Raw genomic sequence first — 24,937 nt, forward strand, 5'->3', positions numbered from 1 at the left:
CAGCAACTTTTTTACAGCATAGAATAGACTTAAAATGTCAGAGCCAGTAATACAAGCTAGAGTTCTGATGGTCTAACAGCCAGTTTATATTCCTTTCTTCCCCTCCAGATTTAAATACATTAGAGCTTCCCTACATAAACCCTCAATTATGTGAAATAACAATACAAATTAGTATTAAAATAATGAAATTATTATTGTCATCATAATTATCATTATCACTATCATCATCATCATCATCATCCTAGTTAAAAGGGAAATTAACGCTGGTATATTGGTCATATGTTGGTGTCATTAGACCAAGGAGCTTCAGAATTTTAAACACTGGGGGAGGGCAGGGTTTACCAATTCAAGTTCATGGTTTTTCCTCAAATTCCCCATAATAAAATCTGCTTTTTGGCTAATAATATTAACACAAGCACTTTCAGCTGAGTCAGAAATTCTTTTGAAAATACTATGAACAAATTTAAATAAATGGTAATAATATTTCAAAACCAAAAATCTTAATAATGCACATAGATCCTTCTCTGGACACTGCTTCTGAAAAAAATTATTCTTAAGCTGTTTTCTGTTTTTTTCCTTAATGTCTTTAATTTGAAGCATTTCTTTCTCTTCCCTAGCAGGACATAGATGGATTTGTATATAAAAGGTTTCAGCCAGCACATGTGCCAGAAAGTAACAAAACAAATAAAATGTAGACATCTTAGATAAAACACAGTATGTGTTTATTGAAAATTTTCAAGAGAAAAAAGCAAAATATATATTTTCATTGTTAAACAAACAACAGAAGTGGTAACCACAAAACATTTTAACATTTCATTAGTCAAAACTTTATGTCTACCTGGCAAAATATATATCAATCTGTTTTAACTATTAACATGGGAAATTAGTATTTTTAGAGAAATATCAAGTGTCCTTGGAAACCATATTAAAAATATGTTATCATTCATAAGTTGAAAGTGATAACCACAAAGGTGCTCGTTCGTTTGTGTGTTGTCAAGATGTTTCTGTATTTTAACAACTGATGTACATTATCATTTCTTACTTTCAGGATCAAAATAAAGATTATGGTAATCTCCTCAGCAATTGATATATATCCATTTCAAACATAGTTTAGATAGAACAGATTTATTTTATGAAAAGAATACTTTTTCAAATTATGTCTTTCAACAATTTAATAAATACAAAATCATGTTTACCTCCATCTACATGGAATTTCAGTAAGAAAAAGCATGCTTCACATACAAGATGAAGATAAAAACACAGATTTCCTCTGTGCTTTAAAGAGTTAGCTAAAATGGCTGTATTGCAGAATTACGTCAGTAAACTACTAGTTTTGCCAGCTTTCATCTGCATTTCATTCATTTGCTAGTATTTTGATTCAGTTAGCTAAATGAAGGCAGAGAGACTGGAAAAGTGTTAGTTTTTGTTGATAGATTTGTCTACATAAGGACATTTGTTAGCACAGCATGGTTGGTCAGGAACAAGGGAAGAAGGTGAAACAGCCTTGCTAGCAAAACTGTATCAATCAACCACACCTCTGCATATGTATGAAGCTTAAAAGTTGGTGTGGCATAGATTTTATACAACCAAGAGTCACAGACTCATTCTAAATTATTCTGAAAACTTTGTACCTATTTTCCCTTTACAGAAATTATGAATAATATGGTTCTTAAAAAAACAGCCTGCCAGATTAATGCCTTTAAAAGGTCCTAGAACAGGACCTAAGTTTTCAAGAAAAGAAACAAAATTTACATCAAATTCCAGTTCCTGAGAAAAGCCAAACACCATTTCAGTAATAAATAAATAAATAAAAAAAATCAGCGTGTGTTCCTCTCATTTTTATTTTTTTTTTAAACAGTGGTTCATCAATCTACATATTCTTTTCATGCTGTATTTTAAAATTAAGAGTGAATTTTCCTTCTATACCTCCTTTCACTTTGCTAGAATTCAGACATAAATACAAAGTACAGGCATTAAAATTTTTAATTCTTTATACAACTTCATGGTTTCCTTAAACTTTATGGACAATACAGAAATATACTAAAGAAACCCAACATGTATGAATGGAAACATCAATTTCCTTATTCCTATTCTATCAGAAGGATTAAGTATTTTGGCTAATTTTGAAAACAGGAAAAAAAAAGAATTGTTCAGTGACTCAAATGCTCACAAACCAAAATCTTTCCATTTTTACCTTATATTAAACTTGATTTTTTCGTTGTTTAAAATAAATTCTGAATCAAAATGCGTATCCAATCTTTATGAATGCAGGTCGGATCGTTCAATACAATCCCCGGACATTTTAAGCACATCTTTGATGACGTAAAGCTCAAGGTGCAAGAGTGACATCAGGTAAAAGAGAGCAGGATTGCAGCGTCTCAACAGAACATTCATTAGAGGAAGATTTTCTTTTGTCAGAATGATAAACTAGACAGAATTTGTCGGACGTGTGGGCTGAATGTCACCAGCCAGAGAGGCCTGTGATCAGAGGGCAACTCTTCTTTCAGCAGTTTACACTGTAGCCCCAGCTGAAAAATGAAGATTGAACAGTCAGTATTTCCACCAAGGATGCCCTTTGCCAGCTTTTCTGGGCTTTTTTCGCTCCAGTCCTTTTGAGGCAGCGGGTGGGAACCTCGTATCCCCAGAGACATACAGAGAGCCCTCCCCGTTTGTCTCATGCCCCATTTCCAGAAGGCCACGGGACCACTGACCTGATGCTTTAGTTACACACTGGCCATAGAAACAGAGGAAAACAAGTGACTGTCGGGACCCTGAGGGCACAAACAGCATTCCCGGCCCTGACCAGCCTCCCCTGGGGCATCCCGGGCTGTGCTCCGGCTGGATCTCCCCTGTGTAACCCTGCCCAAGCCTTCCCCGGCGCCTGCCATGGCACCCCCAGGCTGAGGCTTCTGAAGCGCCGGGGGATCCCAGATCTCTCAGAAATCCCTGTGAAGCTTCTCCACACACCTCCCGCATTTTGCTCATGTCGTAGTCGTTAGTCCCGTTATGGAACAAATAACGTGAATTAGAGGTTTAAGTTGACTTCTATGGCAGCTAAGGGCCAGGGCCGGGCTGTTCCCAAAGAGCCGGGAGCTGAGGGCAGCCGCAGGGGAGCCCGAGCCATCGCCTCCCCAGTGGTGGGCGCGCAGAGGTGCGGCGATGGCAAACGAGCCCCACGGACAGGCCAGCCATCTTCATCAGAAGACAAGGCCAGCAGCCCAAGGCCAAGCCGGGAAACCCAGCCGGCCGTCCAGGCTCACGGCCAGGGCAGGTGTGTGGGGACGTGGTGCAGGCCGGGGCCGGAGGCCCACCCAGGCCGGAGCTGAAATGGAGGCCCTGGCCGGAGGGTACGTGGGTGCCGCAGGCGAGCCTGATCTGGGCCACACGGGCTGGTTTCCACACACAGAGCCACGGCAGTCAGTCACCTCTGTGGTGGCAGAGACCTCACGTCAGGTAATTTCCTTCATAGAGTGACATACATCCATCTTCTGGGCACGTTTTGGCTTCCTATACTTGTCCTTGGTGAAGAACATTAACTACCAGTATCTCTCACAGACCAGTGAGGTTGTTTAGGATGAGATTTTCAAATGCCCTCATCCCTGACCTATTTCTGCCCCCACTGAAATTGTTCGTAAAATTCCCATCTACTTCAGCACTAAATCAGCTAGGAAAGTGGGAAACCAGTTTGGTCTTACCATGTGGTTTGAAACAAAGTTTCTTGTTCTTGTAAGCGGAGTAGGCTGCTATGGATCCAACAACTAATACTACAAAAGCAGAAATTATAGGAGATGTAACTCCAGCTATTAATCCTGAATCTGTGGGAAAAGAGAAAGGTTTTTTTCAGAGGCACTGAAATGGTTTGACTTAAGCATTTTATCTACTAAGGCGTGCTTTTGCCAAACTATGAGAATTGTTTGGTGAAACATTGGAAATTCATTAAATAGAATTAAGCAGAAGACTAGAAATTATGTTACATTACAGCTGGTGTGGAAATGATGTCTTAAAGCCTAATTTCGTATATGTACTACTTTTATAAGGCTAACATTTTCTTATTATTTTATGATGATAGGAAACAAATCATAGAGTAAATTATTTACTATACCCGTGTTTCCTCCTTGATTGAAATGATACTCCTCTTCTCCTGGAATAGAGGGTGAAGTTCCATCAAGAAATGTTTTTCATCTTGTTTTGAGAACAAAGTCTTTACTCAACAAAGTGTGATTTTGTACAGAAGGTGAAAGGGGGCTGCTCAGCGGGACTGTGAGAGAGGAGCTCCCCTTCCAGTCCTGACCGACAGCTGCGCTGGCTGGAGGAGTAACCCATCCATCCTCCTGACACTTTGTTTTTGGAAAAGAATATTATCTTCTAAAAAAAGGATAATACTTAGAAGTGTACATCAAGCTGATTTCACAGGGAATAGGAGGCCAGTATACTCTGGCTATTCTCTACTGCCAGACAATCAGATGATTTATCAGTAATTTAAGTCAAGATCATAGGCCCAGTGCATCTACTTTCAGTTCTCGGCAGAAGCCCCTTGCTTTGGGACTGTCCTGGCTGAATACAAAGGGATAAATCCCGCAGGGTTCTGACATGCCAGAACACTACAAAATGTTTAGGAATATGTTTCAAGTTTGAGCTTCAGGCTCAAAGCCATGGTTTGTGGAGAAGGATAACTAATCTAAGTAAAAATAGCAGTCTTGTCCAATACCTTCAGTGAAAACAGATTACCTACCGCTAAAGCAAAACCAGCCAGCTCCGAGTTACAAGTTATAAGCTGCAAGGAGAATTGGCAAATACTACCTGCTATGTGTGGTGGCAAAATCTTCCCATCAAAGAGATCTGAGTCATCAAAACCTCCTGCAAGACAAAGATTAGGATTTCTGTTGCAAAATTATCTGAACAATGGTAACCTCTTCAGCTCCCTTGTCCAGTCTTTTTGTAGTGTTCTAGGGAGGGGTGAGGGACCTTTGAAATCCCAGGTTTGACATGGTGGATGGGTCAGGTGTCCTGCACTGAATGGTTAGCTATTCAAATTCACCTGGAAGCTGGAGTACTGAAATTGTTGGGGTCTACCCATTCTGCATCTGTATTGGCACCTGTAGGATGTGTGGGCTTGGGCTCTCAGTAGCACAAATCCTTATATAATTTGGACATCTCAAATCCCAGTGGTTCCTGGAGCAGGAAGTCAGTGGGTCCTTTCCAGGAAAGACTCCAGAAGGACCTGTCCACGGCTTATTACTACGATCATACCAGAAGTAAATATGGGATACATGGTGGTAGCTGGGATAGATGTGCCACTTCCATTTTATTTAAGTGGGTGTCTGGGACCACACTCAGAAGCAATACAGTCTTACATCCATCTCCCCAGTCCCACCTGTTGTATGCCCCAGGGCCATGTCAGATGCACATCTCAGTATGGATTTGAACATAGGCTTATCTACACCCTGTGGCTAGCAGTCACATTTGAACCTTAGCATGATTCAGTGTACACATACCCAAAATGAAAAGGCAAACAAGCTGAGTGTTAGTCTCATGCCACGTAGGAGTCAACATCCCACATTTTGGGCAGACAGAAAAGCTTTATGGTACCGACATTAAAACTCAGAAAATCTCAAACACTGGGTCAAGAACAGTGATTGCAAAAGGGAGATGGAGGGGAGGGATGATAAAAACTATTAATAAAGAAATAAGAGAGTGCTAGATTTTCTTAGGAGAAACTATTCTTACCGGAATTACTATGGCTTCCTGGTCGTGGTGGAAGAGGTGGATATAAAGGTTTTCTTGGGATGTCACCTATTGATAATTAATATTGTTAGATGGTTGGACAGACAACACTGAGAGCTGTAAATAAAGAGTATGATGGCCTGAGATTTTATACCTATTTCTAATTTGTCCTCTGGTGAATTAAGAAAAGGACCTTGTCACTAGTTAAAAAGTCTCAAGCACTATATCAACAAATAACTAGCTACTAAAACTAATTAGAAAGCGAAAAGGGAATATTTTCAAAATTAAAATGAGAGAAGAATTCACAAAAATGTTGCAGGAAAATATTTCAAGTATTTCTGGCCAGTGCTAACATTGTTTAATGCTGACAGCTGGGAAGCACAGTGTGTTACTGTAGGTGTTAGCGGTGCAGTTATGCAGAACCAACAGAGCAGTTGGTGTTCTGGGCTGGGCAGGAGGCAACAGGTTATCTCTGTGCCATCAGCAGGTGTTAATAAGATCTGCAGATTAGTTTCATCTAACAGATGCTGAATTCACCTAACGCATGATGAATTTTCTACTCTTGAACAGTGCAAAATGAACTGACTTCAGCTTTGTTGTTTAGGACTTTTTGCTGGTATTTTGCTTAATTTTTGCAAAAGTATTAGAAAGAGATGCATTGGATGGAGCTGGAGATATGATGACTATTAGTAATTTCCAAACTGCACATACAGTGCTAGAGTAGCAAGAGCTGACTCGGGTCAAAACCTGCCAAAGTTAACATCCAGGGCTGTTTCTCTGTGTATGTAGAGTAGGTCCCCTCTTGCTGTCCTTTCTCCAACCAGTTCAGTCCCATATTTAACTGTTCTTCTAGCCAGACAGTGAATTTAGCTCTGAATAAATGAAAGTTAGGTCACAGAAATAAATACCAACTTCCCTCTCTCTCTTTAAATCTTTCTTTCACCTTCAATACATGCCAGATGCCCTTTTATCATGTTTTCTTCTTGCCTAGCTGCTAAATATAATTCTTCTGTTTGTGAGTAACATTTAGGTTCTGATTCAGCAAATTATTTAGATATATGCTTAACTTCAAGTGAGTTTAGCCTACTGCAGTCAATGAATTTTAGGTAGAGTCTTAAAGCTTTGCTGAATCAGACTGTGCCCAATTCAGTAGAAGAGACTTGTTCCATTCAGAACTGTGTAACAAATGAAGACTCACCATGGCACAAAAGCAGAAAACTACTGATCCCATTATTCATTTTTATTATGGTATTGCACTTATTCAGTATTCTCTAAGCATAAGAAGATATATTCTATGGCATAGCTAGTGAAAAAATAATGTCTTCCGAACTATTGATAATGAGGTATGTATCATTAATCCCATTACACCATGTATGAATGTCAATTAAGAACCTGAACTGAAAATGGAGCAAAGAAATAAAAACTGAGGCAAACATCATTTGCCATCCTCTGAATGAAAAGGTGGGTTTTAGTGAAGATACTTAAGCTATTCATTAATAATTTAATCAAAGTACTAAATCCATCCTCTCATAAAAGTACCCATTAAAAACTTGCAGGAATGGAACAATTAGTATGGGCAGGAAGAAGTGACAGTATAAACATGGGAATTATAAACAAAATTAGATTCAGCTTTATAAAGTGTGGGCTAACATGTCATTCAAACACAGGCATGAAATGCCATGGGGGAACCTGGAAATGCAGAAAGCCTGGGAAATTGGAAAGAATAATATAAAAGTTATGATTCTCTAAGACTGAAACATGAGTAAACCAGATCACTGCGACTGGAGTCACAATTCAGAGGTTCTGTGCAATGAGCTGAAAAGTAATTTTTCTTTTGTGTAGCCTTGATCCAAGTAGAATTTTAGGCCTTGATTGAATAGTACTTGCATTTTAGATAATTTCAGTGTACAAGAACCTTTCTAGAGTACTTCACATCCTTGGTATACCTCTAAACACACTAAACAAAATGTGGTGCCAAAATTCCCAAAGTCAAGGTTTTCATATGTCTACACAGCACAGCGCAGTACAGTGAACACTTCCTGGGTCAGTTCTGGATGTTATAGAAATACCTGGAAGATATAGCAGGTTACAACAGCTTGACTGCTTCAAGCTTAAGCTATATCTTGTCCATCAGTGCTCATCTCTGAAACATTCCTTCCTGCATTTCTGATCTGGGATCAGCAGAGCTTCAACAAGCTCACACCTCTCTCTATCCACTGTTACCTCTGATTCCTAATCTTAGGCGGACTCATTTTTGGTAGTTGAAGAAACTACTGCCGTCACCTGTTGTCTTCAACCTTTTGCCAGAAGCCACCACCCTGAACCATCACGGGCAGTACGTCCTCTCCCCAGCCATGACCGTGGTAGCCTGGCATGGCAACGTAAACCATGGCTGACTTCAGTTCAGGCAGGCAGGCCAGCCTGCAAGCTCCCATAGCTGGCAAACGGACACAGCCCATCCTGCTGTCCCCGCTCCGCATGATGGCCTCTGGCAAAAGGGCTGCGTGTACATGAGCGGTAATGACTCTCATTACTACAGTTCCTCCTACAGTCTTGAAATCTCTTTTCACAAATTAGGCAGACTTCAGAAAAAGACTGCAAAAAAAATCCAACCATTATATTTGAGAAAAGAAGAGAGTACTCACCCCCACCAAGAGCATCTCCTAAATGCAGATCATTGTCTAAAAATGAAAAAGAGGAAGGTGTAGAGAAGTGAGTTACACACAGTTCTTGAGGGAATTGAAATGTTGGTTTTAATAGAAAATATACAACTGAATGTTTGACAAGCAACTTTTTCGGGTCAGTCCCATAAATTCAAATAAGATATTACACTTTTCTTGAAAACTCTTACAGAATTTAGTATTTGCCCACACACTAATTGACAAATCATACAACATTTTCTACTCAAAATACAAAAGATTTATTCCTGCTTTAAATAAGCTCAAAATAAATCTCATAGTGGAATCAAGATTAATACCTCTTTAATATATCTGCAAGTACATAAATAAAACTATATATGTTAAAATATTAAAATGTATCTATTTTTTAAATATATTTATTAACATTTATGTCTGTGGTGGGTTGACCTTGGCTGGACACCAAGTGCCCACTCAAGCTGCTCTATCACTCCCCTCCTCAACAGAATGGGGGGGTAGAAAATAAGATGGAAGAAAACTCATGGGTCAAGATAAAGGCAGTTTGATAAAGCAAAAGCAAAGGCCACATGTGGAAGTGAAGGAAAACAAAAGATTTATTTTCTACTTCCCATCAGCAGGCGATGTCCAGCCACTTCCTGGGAAGCAGGGCTTCAGTACACGTAGCGGTTGCTCCAGAAGACAAATGTGTAATAATGAATGCCCCCCTCCTCCTCCTTTCTCTTAGCTTTTACTGCTGAGCGTGACGTCCTATGGTGTGGAACATCCCTTTGGCCAGTTTGGGTCAGCTGTCCTGGCTGTGTCCCCTCCCAAGATCTTGCCACCCCCAGCCTGCCGGTGAGGGGGGGAATGTTGGAGAGACAGCCTTGATGCTGTGCGAGCACTGCTCAGCAGGGACCAAAACACCGGTGTGTTATCGACACCTTTCCAGCTACCAGTACAGAGCACAGCACTACGAGGGCTGCTATGGGGAAAAGTAACTCCATCTCAGCCTGACCCAAACCAATGTGGTTAAAACTGGTATATGCATGTTTGGCTTAAGTGTAATTTGTTGAACTGCAAAAACTGAATACCCATTTCAAGAACAAATACTGGGAACTAATAAACCTACTTAGGGAGACAGAAGTGAATCAACTAATTTATGTAAGGATCATGGTGACAAAAATTTTTGCTTCAAGCAATCATATGTGCCTGTCTGAAGTTGGGTGACAGTCTGTTTTTCTTTGGCTGAGCTATAAACGTTTTAAAATATACTTAAATGTCTGCATGTGCATGTTACACAGTGAACAACAGGCTATTGCCGTTCCCCCAGCACTGTCTCACTGTACCTAGGATGGAATTTTCCATCCAATAAACAATTTGTCCATGAGCTGCAGAAGCATAAACAAGAGGAACTCCGTTTCCAACATGCAGGTGTGGATATGAGTATGTGGGTGATATTTTAGGGTATGTATGGAATGATGGTGAGCTCTGAAAGGTCACTGAGTAATAGGCAGAAATACATTAGATGGATGTCATAACTCCAAAAAAAGCATTTCTTGCTCCTTATATATGTGCAGTGCTAGAATGAATCAGAAGAAAAGGGACAGCAAAATATACCTAAATTTTGATACCAATGCTTCTTGCCACAGAAAATTAGACAGACACTTAATTAACTATATAGGTTTTTTCATTATAATTGTGTCAGAATTCCCAAACCCCAGGAAAATCCATCCAAATGCATCATCATGCAGAACTCTGCCTTCTTGTGTTCTTTATCTCCAAAGGGAGTGGGAAGCTGCTTTTGCACAGTATCAAGTCTCATTTGTGTAACAACTCAGAAATGCTCTGATGTCACCAGGAAATCTGGCAGGAAAATAATCAAATTCATACTACATGACTCAGTTCGTTCTTGTCAAGTCAGATGTTGATCCTGTCTGTGTCTGGTCAGCAGAGATTTGCATTTCAAAAATACCTTTACATGTCAAAATGCTAACACTGTAAGAAGCAATAAATTGCAAACTGGATTCAATTTACTATCAAGATGAAGAATTCGAGTAAAATGTAGGGCTCCACTCTGGAGGGTTCATGCAGAGATTTGTTGCAAAAATGCTAAGGTTGATATGAATGTAATACAAATGGAAATGTGTGTGTCTGTAGGGACCGTAAGAAACAGCAGAGCAAAGGGTTAAAAGAACAGACAATAAAAGTCACTGTTCCCAGCAGTAAAATTGAGGAATGTGTTGTTTCTGTCAAAACCAGGAGGCCTGCACTCCGATAAGACGACAGCACAGATGACTTGTCAGCAGAGGAAAAGCAGAAGGGCACTCTAAAGCCAAAGGTTGCAGCATATCACCTATTCCACTACTTTCCCTGTTCGCCCACCCAGAAAATAGACTGTGGACCTAGTCTGTGTACCCCAAACAAGCAAAACCAGACAGTGGGCAGCAACCTGGCCTAGGGTTCAGAGATGCTGAAGTAAGCAAGATTATGAGGCAAAGGACCTTTCCATAATAGCTGATGACTCCAATAGGGTATAAAAGATCTGTACATAAACTGGCTTGTCATTTCTGATCAAGAAGAACCACAGAGACAGAATAAGGACTCAGTAGCTGGCGTGCCTTGTCCCATGTTGCACATGATGCTCACCAGACCTCCTGAGCGCACACATCTTGGTGCTCATGAATATGTGGGTTTGAGCATATGACTGAATTAAATCAATGGCAGGATGAATGTGAGTGGGTAAAATCAACCTATTTAGAGATTCTGTAAATAAACATCACCTTCCATGAAATTTTGTGTTGAATTTTGTTACACTAGATGGGAGGTGCCTACAGGAGAGCTTCAACTCCAGCAGAGGTGCGTGGGAAGTGATGCCCAGAGGACATGGCCTGTACAGTAATTGGCCTCAGCTGGACCAAAATCATCATCTCAGCCAGCCTCATTTCTCAGTGATACTGGCTGAACGAGATATAGTGGAAACCCTGAGGTTAACATGAAGCATCACGCAGATGCTAGGACATACGTTTGTATCATCTTTCTGCACTTTCTAAATCCAGTAATTGATTTTTAACGCTGTTTTTTTTAAATTAGTTTTAATTTCTTTTAAACTCCCTGCAGTCCTCTTCAGTGCTGAAGGAGATTCCAAAATCTTCTGGAAAACATGGAGTTCCTCATTCCCAAGAATTAGTGAAGTTGATTCAGGTAGGGCTGGTAATCATTTGATAGTCATATCTCTAACAGATTTAGGAGTCCCTAAAAAATCAAATCCCTTTCATCTGAGTGAGGCAGCTTCACTGTAGATACTGGCATCCCTAGGTTACCTTTAAACATGTCTGAGGACAGTCTTTTAAGGCACGATTCAAGTAACCTGCTTGAAATGTCTATATTAGGATGAGAACAAATCCACATTTAGAGTGATATGAATTGTCCCTAGACATGCTGATTTCTCTCCACTGACTTTAAAGGAAATCAGGACAGTTAGCTAAGCAGAGGGCAGTGGCATAGCAGTACTTTACAAGACACTTCTAATCTAGGCCAAACACAGATTTTCTTTGCAAAATGAAGTGGGAAGAATGCAACCATTACAGGATTTAGTAGCTACCACATTCGCAAAATACTCCCCCTGTTTGTTCAGAGTGAGCCAGAGAATTGTGTGGAAAATGTAACTGCTTTCATGTACCTAAAGACTTATTGCAATGTTTATCCAGAAAAAGACTGAAAGTTGTTGTGTGGGCTAATGTTACCCAGCATTTCCTGATTCAAGCATTTTGTTCGATAGCCAGAAATTTCCTTCAGTGTAGTTTAGTTGAAAAATCTCTATGTTATCATAACAAGTTCCATCATAAATGCATGTGTGGTTTTGTTGTTGGTTGGAGTTTGGGTTTTTTCAATGATAACGAGTGTTCATTGGAAATCGTCATTTGTCATCCTCAGGACTACAGCTAAAACCTTTTGGTTCTCTCCACTGTTCAGAGACTTTTTTCCTTTCTGACACAGGTCTTTGCAGCTATCAGTACTAGATATTAAGTAAATACATGGGGAGAAGAAAGAATACCCCAGTTCCTTCTGATTCTTTTCCAAGTCCATTATCAAGCATCATGAATATTTATGCTAAAAGAAAAGATAATGGAAAAAAAAGTAGAAGAACAGTTACCCATTTTTAGCAACAGGTACCCATTGTTATACTCCCTAGGGAGTTCAGTACAGGCTGGAAAAGCGTGAAGAAGATCTTCAGGAAATAAAATGCCATCACTGGCCAGTCATGCTCTAAAGCCTTACTGGAAGCAGTAAAGACATGTAATTGGTAATTGTCAAAAACCCACTTACTTTACATACAGAAGACAGCTAGTATTCACACAAATGATCTCAGCTACGGTTCATTAGCAAATACGATCAAGAATCTTATGTGAGACTGTTTCTACATATCTAAAATCGGTTATCACCCGTTGTCTCCATTACTCACTCAGCACAGGCCTTGTCGGTCTTCTGATCACTGTAGGCTTCCTGGTAATTATGTCCTCTGTGGGACACAATGACAGACCAATAAACAATAACAGCTTAAACTTTTTCAACTTAACAAAATAAGGTATCTGCAAATCTAGCGAGCTGCATTCAATAAATCTTTATGTATCATGGCAGAAGCTAAAAATGAAGGGATATGTTTTCAAAGCCGTTATTTTTTTGTTGTTTTAAAGAAAGTTTTAATTTTATAACAGAAACATTAAAATCTAGCATTTCCCAGTTCTGTATTTCTTTAACTTATGTAGCAGCCACTTCATATTCCAGTCCTCAAGGAAAAGGACTTAAGATTTATTATTGGGTCTAAATGCCATAGTAAAATGAGGAGAGGAGATTTACCTACCTGGGTGATCAAGAGCATCAGCTAAATCAAAATCACGTTGACCTAGAAGGAAGGTGACAGAAGGAAAGAGACTAAGTCAGTGGGCAGGTTTCCATGACCGTCAGGTCTGAGGGCTCTGGACAAAGCCAGAACATCAGTAAGAGGCAAAAAAAAAATCCAACCAAACAGGAGCAGGCGCAGAGCAAGCTGTCGGCTGTTGTCCCTGTACCGTGCAGTCCTGAATGACGGTGCGAGATGGGCTCGTTTAAATCAAAGAAACTATTCATTCAGGTAGCGCAAAGAGAAGCTGCTTTCTCCTGTTATCCATAGCCAGCCGCTGTGCAAACATGCCTTTGAAGAACACAGGTTGCCTGTTACAGGGCACAAGGGCTATTGCCAGGAGACGGCTGAAAGTAGCATTCAGCACAGTACTTGCAAACCAGAATCATTAGGTGCGAACTTTTAATATCTTCATTATTGTTTTACTAGCTCACCTTCAGAGAGCAGCTTTACTGGCAAGCCTGCCTTGTGATTACTTGTAATGTGAATCAACCTTTTTTTTTTAATTCTTCCAGTAACATGTGCCAGCAGTAAAAGATATAAAAACATGTTTACCTAATTTAGTTTCCGCTATAACTTAAAAAATCTGAAAGAGGAGAAAAGAACCTTCCTGTTCTGCGTTAGGTGACAATGATGTCATTAAATGTCACAGCAGGGCAATTAGCGTCCTGACCTTTGAAGCTGGCAGGTAAATAAAACTGGAAAATGTTTAAAATGTATAAACTGAAGCATACAACTTTGAACTGAACACACACAGTTATTCATACGAGTTTTACTTTCCACTCACTACAATCTGCTACTTCCTTTTAACACACAGCCTTCATGAAACACCTCTTTGCAGAGTATGTATCCATTAGTTTTCATCCAGACTGAAACTTCACCGTCCTTGTGTTTGCGCACCAAATACAAGATCAGCCTGCACAAACCCACAAAAAGTCATTACATGCCATGACTTCCCTAAGCAGAAATGTTTTACTGTGCTCTATCGAGTAAGCCTCTTGATCTGCATCTGTTTATTATCCTGTCTAAAAGGCTTAAAACCCAACTCTTCGATGAAGTGTTTTTCTTGGTAAGTCCTGAACAGTTCACAGCACGAAAGGCATCATTGTTCAGGTGGGGAAACTGAGGAACAGAGAGAGGCTGTCAGAGGTTCTCCAGCATGACAGCACTCTGGGTTCAGCCCAGCCCTCTCTTCTTGACAGGTGCTGTCCGTCTTCATGGCATTCTTCACATTAATCACTGTTCCTCAATAATAGCTCTCGCCTGTGTCAAAGAGCTGCTGGAAAGATTAATTATCAGTGGTAAAACACTGTGTGATCCTCAGATAAAAATCAGAGCAGGAGCATAAAGTAGAAATGTTTTGACTCCCACGAGGATTTTCACGTAAGTCTGTGAACTTAATTATCATCTGGTGCCTGACAGAAAAGATAAAACGAGGCTGGAATGCAAAATAGCGAATGGCTTCTAAAGAAAACTGTCCCTATAAAATATTATGACAAACCTGTGTTTGGAAAGGAAAAGCAGAAAGCAGCATAAGGCTTTCCCAGTACTGTTATTAGAGTAGCATTTTATCTCTTATCATTTGAACTGATCTTGGAGTGTCACCTTGTCCGACCACCTCTCCTTTCCCTGCCCTGGCCGCTCAGCCAACCTAGCTAACTCCAGTAACCTTTGGGCTGGGTCCCTAGATGGGTAATATTCCAAGACGCTGACAGGTTGTTTTTTCTATATGAATCCATTAAAATACACAAATACATAAAATTGAGAAGCGGCTTCCTCAGAAGATACTCTTTTCCGGAGCCCTGAGGGCACCACCAGCCCACCCTGGCCCTGAGCCCGTGTGCTGTCACAGCTGTGCTGCTGCCCGGCCGTGGGACCATTAGATCCTGATGCAGACCCCTACCACAGGCTGACATCCTGACATTGCCTTGACTTATATGAAAATTTCTATTTTTCTGAAGCATTTCTTCAGTGCCAGCAATACGAGCAACTTAAGTTTGACTGTCTTTTGATTTTGTCCTCTGAATAAATCTTCATTCTTGATTGGCGTCCTGAGTCTGACCTGAGCCCTGCTGCTGCAGGATACTGCCGGCAGGGCTCAAACCATTTCTCATCGGAGTGAGTCATCAGAAATAATTTTGTAACAGCAAAGAGCTGTTGGCCAAACCAGCTCCTCTGTTACAGGTCCTGACACGCAGGAACTGTTGATATGGAAAGCAGCTACTGAGGTCCTAATGCTGTAAAGAGAACGTGACAAAATTGCCTTGTGAAGGAAGACTCTGGAAAACTTCCAAGTAAAATATTTCTTTGAAGTTAGAGAAAAGAAAAAAATAGAAGGAGGAATCTAATCAAAACAGATTCTGGAATTCAAGCAAGATGATGCAGATGCTTCCAATTGCCTGAGAACTAAAGCAAAACAGCAGACTGAAACAGTTACTAACATCTGCCCTTCTCCTGGACAATACCGACGTTGCCCTCTCCTGTTGTATGTCTGCTCTGTTGTCAAAAAAGTGGGAAAAGACAAGAGGTGTTCTTTTGAGACAGCAAGGGAGAAACAGAAGGCAACTACAGAAATTTTAAGAAGAGAAAAAAGAAGCCTGAAAATCCCCTGCAGAAATTATTCAGATTAATTTTTTTAAAATTATTTCTCATGATAAACCAAGTATTAAAATTAACAGACACCAACACAGAATGGCTGATTGGGAGTAAGATAGGAATCTACACTGAATTCTTTTTGGCTATGTAAATATAAACCTTGACAGATGGGCAGATTGTATGTGGACATCTGCGCAGCATGGTAAATGGTATTCCAATAAACCAAAAGATTGCTTGGACTTCCATCCCGACTTCTTCCGATAATAACATCAAATGACCACAAGGAGTAAAATTTTTGTGGAACGGAATTTTAAATGCTCATTACCATTTCTGAGACTGCACCTAGACATTTTGAGAATCTAATCTGGGAGGATAACAGATGGTTAAATAGCTGAACAGCCCAGATTTCATCTGCAAAATGGTGGGTCTAGAAACAAAAACACATTAGAGACTCAGAGAATATTTAGCTCAACAGGAACTGCAAACACTTCAGGGAACTCTTGAAGATAAATGACAATGGAAATAAATTAGTCAAACTTCTTCACAGAAGAAACAGACTGGAAGAAATTCCACATATAAAAATGGCCCCTTTTTTTGGACCAGCTTCCATAATAGAAACAGCTGGAAATTTACTGAAGAAAATGAGATTGAGAGAAATTTTAGAGGGGAGAAAACAGCTTTGTTCCTTTGGATTTTTTTATTTGGTTGGGGTTTTTTGTGCTTGTTGTTTGTTTGGGTTTTTTTAGCCTGGATAAAGTTATGAAGAGATTTAGCTATGCAGGAGGTATTATCTCAGAGTTATCTCTGTTATTACTGCTTTGGGCTAGTATGCTATTTCTTGGCATCACTTCTAGCCTTTCTTCTGGGAGTACCCCTGTTTTTACATAGAAGTAAAATTATTGTAATAGTGGGTTTTGTTGGGTGGTCTATAATGATTCATAACAGGGAATTTGAGAAAAATGCTTGTAAGCTCCTGCCTGACACCACAGAACAGTCCTTATCGGCAAATGAGAGAATGCTAAGCTAAGAAAGCAAGCCTTCCAGATGGATATACAGTTTGTATTGCAAAAGAACCTGTTTATACTAGCTGCTCAAACACAATGAACTATACTAACAGCAGGACTTTTGCTGGCACTGCCAGCCTTATTTGGGATGTAATTCCCTCATTCCCACCCAAAACATGCAGCTGTGCCAGTAAAAATCTGAAGTGTAGACCTGGCCTTCATAGCTAACAGTAGACTTCTCTGTAGCAGCCAGACAGGGGAGAATAGACTCCATAAAACCAAGCATCAAAACAGAGTAGCTTAAATTTCAAAGTTAGTAGATTTATTTTTAAAGGCATGATTCCTCCGGGTAGGACATTTGCTTTCACTAATGCTCATACTTTCTATGAGCCTTTTTAATATCATGTGTGGAAGGCTGGTGATATAGAATCCCTGTTAGTCCACTTGCTCTACTATGGAAACTGTTACTGTTGCTGTTTGCCACAGAGATACTGAGCCAGCTTTTAGTAAGTTCCCTTGCATATAAGAAAAATCCTGCTGAAGCATCACGGAGCTGAGGTCATCTTACCCCACCAAGACACTCCCTTGCAAAGTTGTGTCCTCAGGCATACGTGCATTTAATGTTCACAAACATTTGCCCATATTAGTTTTCTGAAAATGTGACCCAAATATCCAGTCACTAAAATGCAGACAGCAGCATCTTTTGCCTATGGTTTAATTTGTGACCTAAATGTTAAATGGATCCATCACCCTTTAACTGTGTAGTTGATTGATCACAAGGGTGTGAGGTCCCACAGTTTTTGAGGAGGATTTACGAGGAACAAGGCTGGATACTGCAGGCGGATGTTACGGGTTCATCGTTACGTTTTCTGACAAAAGGCTACCATGGCATCACTCTGCAATTTTTAACCTCCATAAGTAGGCTCAGTCCTGCACTGGATCCATATGAGCACAGCTTGTGGCCATTAAAGTGACGCATATTTAAATAAGACAGCGTGAATATTGCTGAATGAGAGTCAGGTTATGTGACGAATGAAATGAACTTCTCAGGCATTTAATATGCATAGTCTAGTATTAAAAATGAAGCTAAGATCCATGAGAAAATGCGTTTATATGTGTGTATACATGTGTGTGGACATACATCTTAAATGCATACAGGCACATGTGTGTTAGATAAATCCGTTTGTCATTAATGTGATTAAATTAATGGGCTTTGAGTACATTGCTAGCAGTCATATGATTGGGATGAGATTACCTGTGTTACAAATAAATTAGAAGCAACTAGGTTAGAAATGTGAGCTAGATAGAAAGGGAAAATAAGTTGATTTTACATTATTTAAAAACAAGAACAAAAATGATTTCTTCAGTGTAATTAAGAATTGTTTTGTGAATACAATGAACTTAAAATGTTATGAAGCTGGCAGAGACTGAGGAAGAAGTGGGTGACTCACAAATGAGAACAAAAATTTTCTAAAAAGGAACAATATGTTTCCAAAACCGCTCATGGGACCCATTTTATGTTCTTTTTAGCTGAAATGATAAGTTATTCTCTGCACAGATAATTTCTGATTATTATACAATCATGAGACATATTTCCCCTCTAATGAGAAAAATGGATGTATTCTCCTGGGTATGTGATTCAGAACATACCCATTTATTGGTCCAACTTTATTCAGGAAGCAATTATGTTTGTTTAAAGGAAATTACTCATGTAAGAAAAGTTGTGGGAGAACTTAAAGGTTTACGCCCCAGAGTGGACACTTTGGACGAAATCTCAATGAGCAGGTACTATTTCTTTGATGTAATACCCTCATGATCCATATTTCCTGATGAGGATACTGTAGCTTTTTTTCCCATCACGGCCCTTTCGTTCCATAAGCTATGATTGCCACTACAACGCCTTAATGTTGGGGTGGAAAATGAGTATGCTTTAAAATCTGTAATTAAGATCTAAGTTCCAGTCTATAGACCACAGCATATGGACCTGATTATTGGCTTCATGTTTTTTCCTAGGCCACTTCTGTTTACAGTTTACATTCAAGGGAAATGAAAAGGTCTCTCTCACTTATTCATACAAGAACACATTTAAATAATTACCAGCAAATAAGATGCACTAATAAAGCAAGAGTGGCAGTACTGCTTTAGGTTTGTGCAGCATGGTCTCATCAAACATGAAAGAAAATCTTCTAGTTCTATGGTGTTTGCTTTGCTGTGGACAAACAACAGCTGTTCAAAGGTAGCTGCCATTCTTTATGATGTGATATGTCCTGCATACATAAAAAAACCCAGATATAATTTTCTATATTTTGCTTCAGAGTGAGTGCAGAAGATGCTGGTGTGTGCTGTAAAATTACAGGCAGAGCAAAAGAGTTGGGGTCTCTGATGAAGCAGCACCGTATGTTTGCACATCTTACCGATTTTCAGCTGTGTGTCGCGAGGAAGCAGAGCTCAGGCCACGGCGTGGGCTGTTCAGCCAAAGCTGCTCTCTGTCCCTGTGTGGTTCATGAAGCTGTCAGCCCTTTTCAGCCATTTGGTCTGAGTGACAGGCTTAATGACGGTCACCTTACATGAGAACTGTACAAGTAGAGAGGCTCAAACAAGAGACCTCTATGAGCGTTCCTACTGAAACTCTATAGTGTGGCACAGGCAACAGCGGTGCTGGGCTCTCTGAGTGACCACTCACTGCCAAAGTACTGGCTGGCTAATCCACACTTTCCCCAGCAGATAGTTTAGAGACAACAGAGGGAGCTGAAGATAATGCAGGAGGTCAGGGAGATGCCAGGCTTTGCTATTTCTGTTGCTCACAGAGTGTCTTTTAATGTTCCTCCTCCCACCTTCATCCCAAGTACACTGGTAAAATACATGCAAAATACCTTTACTCTTCAATATGGGTTGCACAGATCTCCGTAATGCTATTCTGTAACTTAACATCGAGTTGAATTTATTTCAGAAATTCTGTTGTATAACTAATCCTGTGCCCCCTGAAGTCACAGTAGCTCATCAGCATAATTATTTATATTGCTTCCAAGGGGGTTAGTAATACTGCCAAGTCAAAGTGGATGATCAGGACATTTCATACACATTCTTTGCTTGTGTGTTTAAGATGCAAGACAGCAAAGAAGCAAGACCTGCATCTTGTCTCTTTCATGCCATTAAGAACATGTTTTCCAGAAAAGAATAATGCTGGAAAGAGTTGCTGGACATCACCAAGCACGTCTGTTCAGCAACAAAGTCTCTGCAGAGTGTCAGGAGCCACCTCTCATCTCATTTGGACTAAAGGAGAAAAGCCATCAGGCTGCCTTCGCAGAGCTGAAGAAGCCTTTGCACGTGGTGCCAGAGTGCACAGAGAAGCCTCTCTGAATGACCCTGTGCAAAGGGTGATGGAGCATCAGTTGGTGTCTGAACTTCAAAAACAGGAGACTCGGAAGAGCATCTGATGGCTTAGCCTTCGGAGGGAACAGCAGTCAAGAGTCTTGGCATGCAGAATGCTCTGCAAATCTGAGTTGGATTTCTGAACAAAAAGCCAGCCTTCTTTTTGCTACCATTACGCTCAGGAAACAAAATGGTCTGTACGATCTTTGTGAATAGAAATATCTGGCTCATATCTCAATTTCTGCTCCTTGCAGATGGTAACCTGCAAGGTAGAGTTGCAGTTTTGATGCGATATAGATTGTGATCCAGGAGGCTTTGTTGCTGCTAACTCAGGACTCCTCACAGTGTAGAATGTATGCCCGTGTTCTTCCACCGCTAATGTTGTAAGACCTGGGACGTAAGGAAGGACTTTGCTTTAATTTCTCTGCTAAGCTTAGTGCCTACTCTGGCCTTTCTTTTCATTTAATCTGGAGCATTGTTGCCCTTTGAAAATACAGTGCTGTGATTTAGCTTTTTAAATAAATTCCTCAGGAATTAAAAAATGCTTATACAGTGGAAGTGGAACTGTTATATTTTCGTAATCCATTCAAGCCCTTTCTTTCAATTGGGATGGCCTAGTTGCCTTCATGAGATATTGTCTAAGGATCAGATTTTTAGATAGTATTTTCCCATAACATTCGTAGATGTCAGCCCCCCTGGGGAAGAGAAGGAAGACTCTGATGTTAAAGAAGCTCAAAACAGTCTGAATCCCTCTTCTTATAACCATGAGGCAAAATGCCACAGAAAGGCATATTTTTATTGATTTTTTAATCTTGAAAGAATGATGACATTTATTTCTTTATTTATTACCCTCAGTGGGATGGAAAGGGATTGACAATTGCTGATGCAAATGAGGGACAAATACATAGTGAAAACAGGCCGTTTGGGCACTGCTACCAGGCTTGCAATGTGGCAGCAACATTCGAGAAATGAACTCGAGAAGCTGAGTAACCACGCTGGTCGTTAGCTCTTCCCGAGCTCTGATGTTGCAACAGCTCTGCTGTTGTTACCGTTTCAACTAGTTCAGGTATGCCTATCGAACTGCAATCACAGCTTTGGATGATAGCGCTGACATGCCTACAGATGATAGCAGCTCTGGTATTGGGAGTGAAACAGTTTTGGTGCCCAGCAACAAGAGAATTCATTGTCTGATACATCCCTGCTGATACCGCGAGTGCTTTGGCACGTACACAGGGACCTCACGCGGAGTGACGGCGAGGATGGAGCTTGATGGAGCAGTATAAGAAAAACAGAACTGTGTTTTTCATCTCTCCCATTCTGTCCTTTAACTCCAGTGAAAACTACATTATTCATAAAAATAAGTCACATAGTGTCTCAAATCCAAACAGGTCTGTAATTTTCTCCCCGTAAAGTGCCTAGCTAATTAACCTAGAATACAATTAGTTTTGAGTCAACTTCTTTGTAAGCCTTAGCTGGACACAGGTATATGGTTTACTGGCTAGCAATAAATGCTGTTCCTTTTACCTGCATAGCATGCAATACCTGATGCAGTGAAGTTAATGCGTCTAAAACACCATCAACCTTTGGGCTGTCTTTGTTACTGACTAAACATGTGATCTATCAGTTGGCCTTAAAGACCATGGATATCTCTAGATTATATCTATACTGGGAACCTGGGGAGCATTTCCGAGCAGTCAGGTCTGAGTGAGAGTCTCAGCTGCTTTCCAGCTCCGTACAGGAGACAGCCCTCGGGTTGCCCTGCTTCCCCGCTGCAGGTACGCTCACAGGCGTACGGCCCAAATGGGACCTGTGGTATGTTCCAAAACCGAGGTGTATGGCCTGAATGGGACCTACAGTATATTTCAAACAGGTGCATGATCTCAGTTACTGGGGGACTAGGGCCTAAGCTGTGTCTTTCCAGACCCTAAGTGGGCAGTGTAGACACAACCGAAGCTGAATTACCACAGGTCTAACAAGCTGCAGTGACCAACGTGGGATGTTAGCATGAACTTCAGTGGAAAAAGTTTCTACAAAGTTTCTTTCATTTGGGCTGGGCTAAAAGCCACTCAGACAATTAGTTGTTGCAGCTCAACTTATATGGGAGACCTCAGGTAACCTGCCTAAGCTTAGAAATAACAAAAGCCGAAGAGTGTAGATAAAACTATGGAAGACTGCAGTGAGCGTCTAAGTTTCTGAACTATATCAGGTCTCACTTTCCTTGTGCGGTGTAGTCCTTGGTTATGCCATGCCTCTGTTGAGATGCGTCCATCAAGCTAGTCTAGCCAACTCACTGAAGAAAGCCAGACAAAAAGGAAACGCTAGATGGTAAGAGCAGTGATGTGATCTGGTCTGGCCGTGGTGGCACAGTAGTTTCTAGAAGATATCACAGATGGTTACAGCTTAGATAAGAATTAAGGCTGCATATAAAAAGGTGAATCATGCTATAGACATTCCTATCATAAGGACTTAGACCACCTTTTCACCAGCATGGCCAAGCCTTTCTCATATCATGTCTTGATTAAGACTGAGTAGTGGTTCCTGTAAACGTCCCCTGAAACATGGCAAATACTTTGATGATAAAATTCGGTGGCTGTTGCCATAGACTTAAAATAATTCATTTTGCTTTCCAAAGTGGATTAAATAGTTTCCACAGTCATAAGACTGTGCCCAAAGCCCGCAGCAGCTTTCAGCAATGACTTCTTCCCCAAAGCAGGGCCTGAACTGGCTCTAAATTAGCACGTGTATAAAGCAGGAACGGTTAGGCTGACTATCCTCGTAATTAAAGTGACAGAGTATACGGAGATTGGCTTGCCTATGCTCAGATGATTTGAACAGAAATATTCAACGTAAGAGAGTCCTCCAGAACAAGAAAGTCCACATGCCAGTGATGAGAGACCGTGTGAATCATCCCTGTTCACAACATGCTACGGGGCAGGCCAGCACAGTCCTACTGCTCTGCTGTTTCTAGGCCACATTACTTGCTGAGAACCTCTAAATAATTCCTTGTTTGTTAAAAATGGAACTATGGCACTAATTTAAGTCAAGTTTTTTTCACTGCCCATCAGTGCAAGATCTCCTAGGGACTCCATTTAAATCGGGGGGGGTGGGAGGATGAACAGCAGCAGCTATTTTGGAACTAGTGGTTAATGATTGATTTCTTCCTGCAGTCGAATGCTGTGCTACAAGTTTTTGAAGTAATGCTAATATATAAAAAAGAACATATATATAAAACATAAAAAAATATATAAAAATATATTTAAAAAGTACACTACATGGCAGATGCACATGAGGATGATCCTATTTGGTTTGATATCAAAAAAAGTTTTACAGAATGTTCTGCTAAAAGAAAGTTACTTTTGAATATAGAAAACTGACTCAATGTAAAAGGACTACATTTTCCCAACTGCTATTTGTTCGTCAAAAAATGTATACAAATTGTATTCAATTCTTCATTAATCCTGCATGAAGAAAAAAGAATGTATGCTTGTGTGTGGATTTTATATATTCAGGAAAACATTGGCTAAGGTTAATAAATTATTAATTTATAATTATTAAAGCATGAGCACCAATATGAAAGCATAAGCATCTTTAAACTGAATCAGAATTTGTTTTTACAATATAACTAATATGTTTCAAAGTATCAATAACCAAGAAAAGCTCTAAAAACATGAAGTTAGTATTTGACTAAGGATCTCTTTGGAAACTTTAAGTTCCCCTGGAAGGTCTCATTTTACAGCTTCCATTTAAAAAGTTTGTACTCAAGTCCAAGCTTGTGAATAATTTTACATGAGCAACACTAAAGAGAAATAAGAAATTATAGTAAACAAACTCCAACTAGCATGGCTGTTACGAGCGATCATCCAAAAGATATGGATCTTTTCAGAAACTGCAGAAGTACTTATCTAAACACGCTTGAATGCTTCTCATGAAACAGTAGCAACAAAAATAATGCCAGCAAGCATTCCTAAATAAACAAGCACATTTTTTTCGGGCTTGGGGTTTAGGTTTTTAGTTGGGTTTTTTTTTTTTTTCATTTTTAATAATCATGCTCTCGAAATAAGCCAAGGCAACGGTCACTTACCTCTTACATGGACTAGAAGAAAGCCAAGGCACAAAAGAAGTACACTTCTGAAATTCCCCATGGTCTTCTGTGCAGTGCCTTGATTGCACTGGTTGTTTTTTTTCCAGCGACGATGGTAGATGTTGCAACCGCAGTGCCGGGCTTTGAGGGAGACGCTCGCTTGGAATCAGCAGCTGCGTCCAAAGAGTTCTCTCACACTCAAGCGCCACGGAAGAGAGAAAAGTCCCTCAAAACCTCTTCTGCTACAAGACAAGTAACAAAAGCAAACCACCCCGCCGCGGCCAAGCCGTGAGCAGCACCGTAGGTGCCACCCGCCCGCCAAGAAATCTATTTATGGTGCAGCCAGGGAGCGCGAGCGCTGGGGAACCGGTGGCAGCACCCAATGAGGAGGGAGCCGGCGCGCTCCGGATCCACCTCCTTCCCGGAGGGAACACCAACCTGTTTGACATCCTCACCCTCCGAGCAGGGTGTGGTGCTGCGGGAGCTTAAGCAGCTTGTGAGAGGAGACCGGCTTTCTGCGAAGCGTACGTGAAAAAGATCTCTCTGGTGTACTCTGTCCTCAAAGCCCTGCTTCCCTGCTCACTTTTTGGCTGAGCAATAGCTGCCGATAGACAACCCTGTCGGA

The 24,937-nt window shown here is 40.5% G+C and overlaps 1 protein-coding gene across 1 annotated transcript; it reads right to left on the bottom strand.

The window, feature by feature from the left end:
* Positions 1–841: 841 nt before the first annotated feature.
* On the bottom strand, positions 842–24,689 carry XG (Xg glycoprotein (Xg blood group)). The gene is made up of 9 exons (XM_052773649.1): positions 24,313–24,689; positions 13,222–13,263; positions 12,823–12,879; positions 8,370–8,405; positions 5,728–5,793; positions 4,801–4,857; positions 4,103–4,141; positions 3,696–3,815; positions 842–2,528 (listed from the first exon to the last, which is right to left on the bottom strand). Exons 1-9 carry the CDS (start codon positions 24,371–24,373, stop codon positions 2,512–2,514), a joined length of 495 nt encoding a protein of 164 aa, XP_052629609.1. The 5' UTR covers positions 24,374–24,689; the 3' UTR covers positions 842–2,511.
* Positions 24,690–24,937: the final 248 nt, after the last annotated feature.

The sequence above is a fragment of the Harpia harpyja genome, chromosome 22 (genome assembly GCF_026419915.1).
Source record: "Harpia harpyja isolate bHarHar1 chromosome 22, bHarHar1 primary haplotype, whole genome shotgun sequence".
In the NCBI taxonomy this organism is placed as follows: Eukaryota; Metazoa; Chordata; class Aves; order Accipitriformes; family Accipitridae; genus Harpia; species Harpia harpyja.

Coding starts and splice junctions, on each gene's coding strand:
- XG (XM_052773649.1), bottom strand. CDS start 24,373: ATGGGGAATTTCAGAAGTGTACTTCTTTTGTGCCTTGGCTTTCTTCTA. Junction 12,880..13,221: donor TGATGCTCTTGATCACCCAG/GTAGGTAAATCT, acceptor TGTGTCCCACAG/AGGACATAATTACCAGGAAG. Junction 4,858..5,727: donor AGGAAGCCATAGTAATTCCG/GTAAGAATAGTT, acceptor TTTGTCTTGCAG/GAGGTTTTGATGACTCAGAT.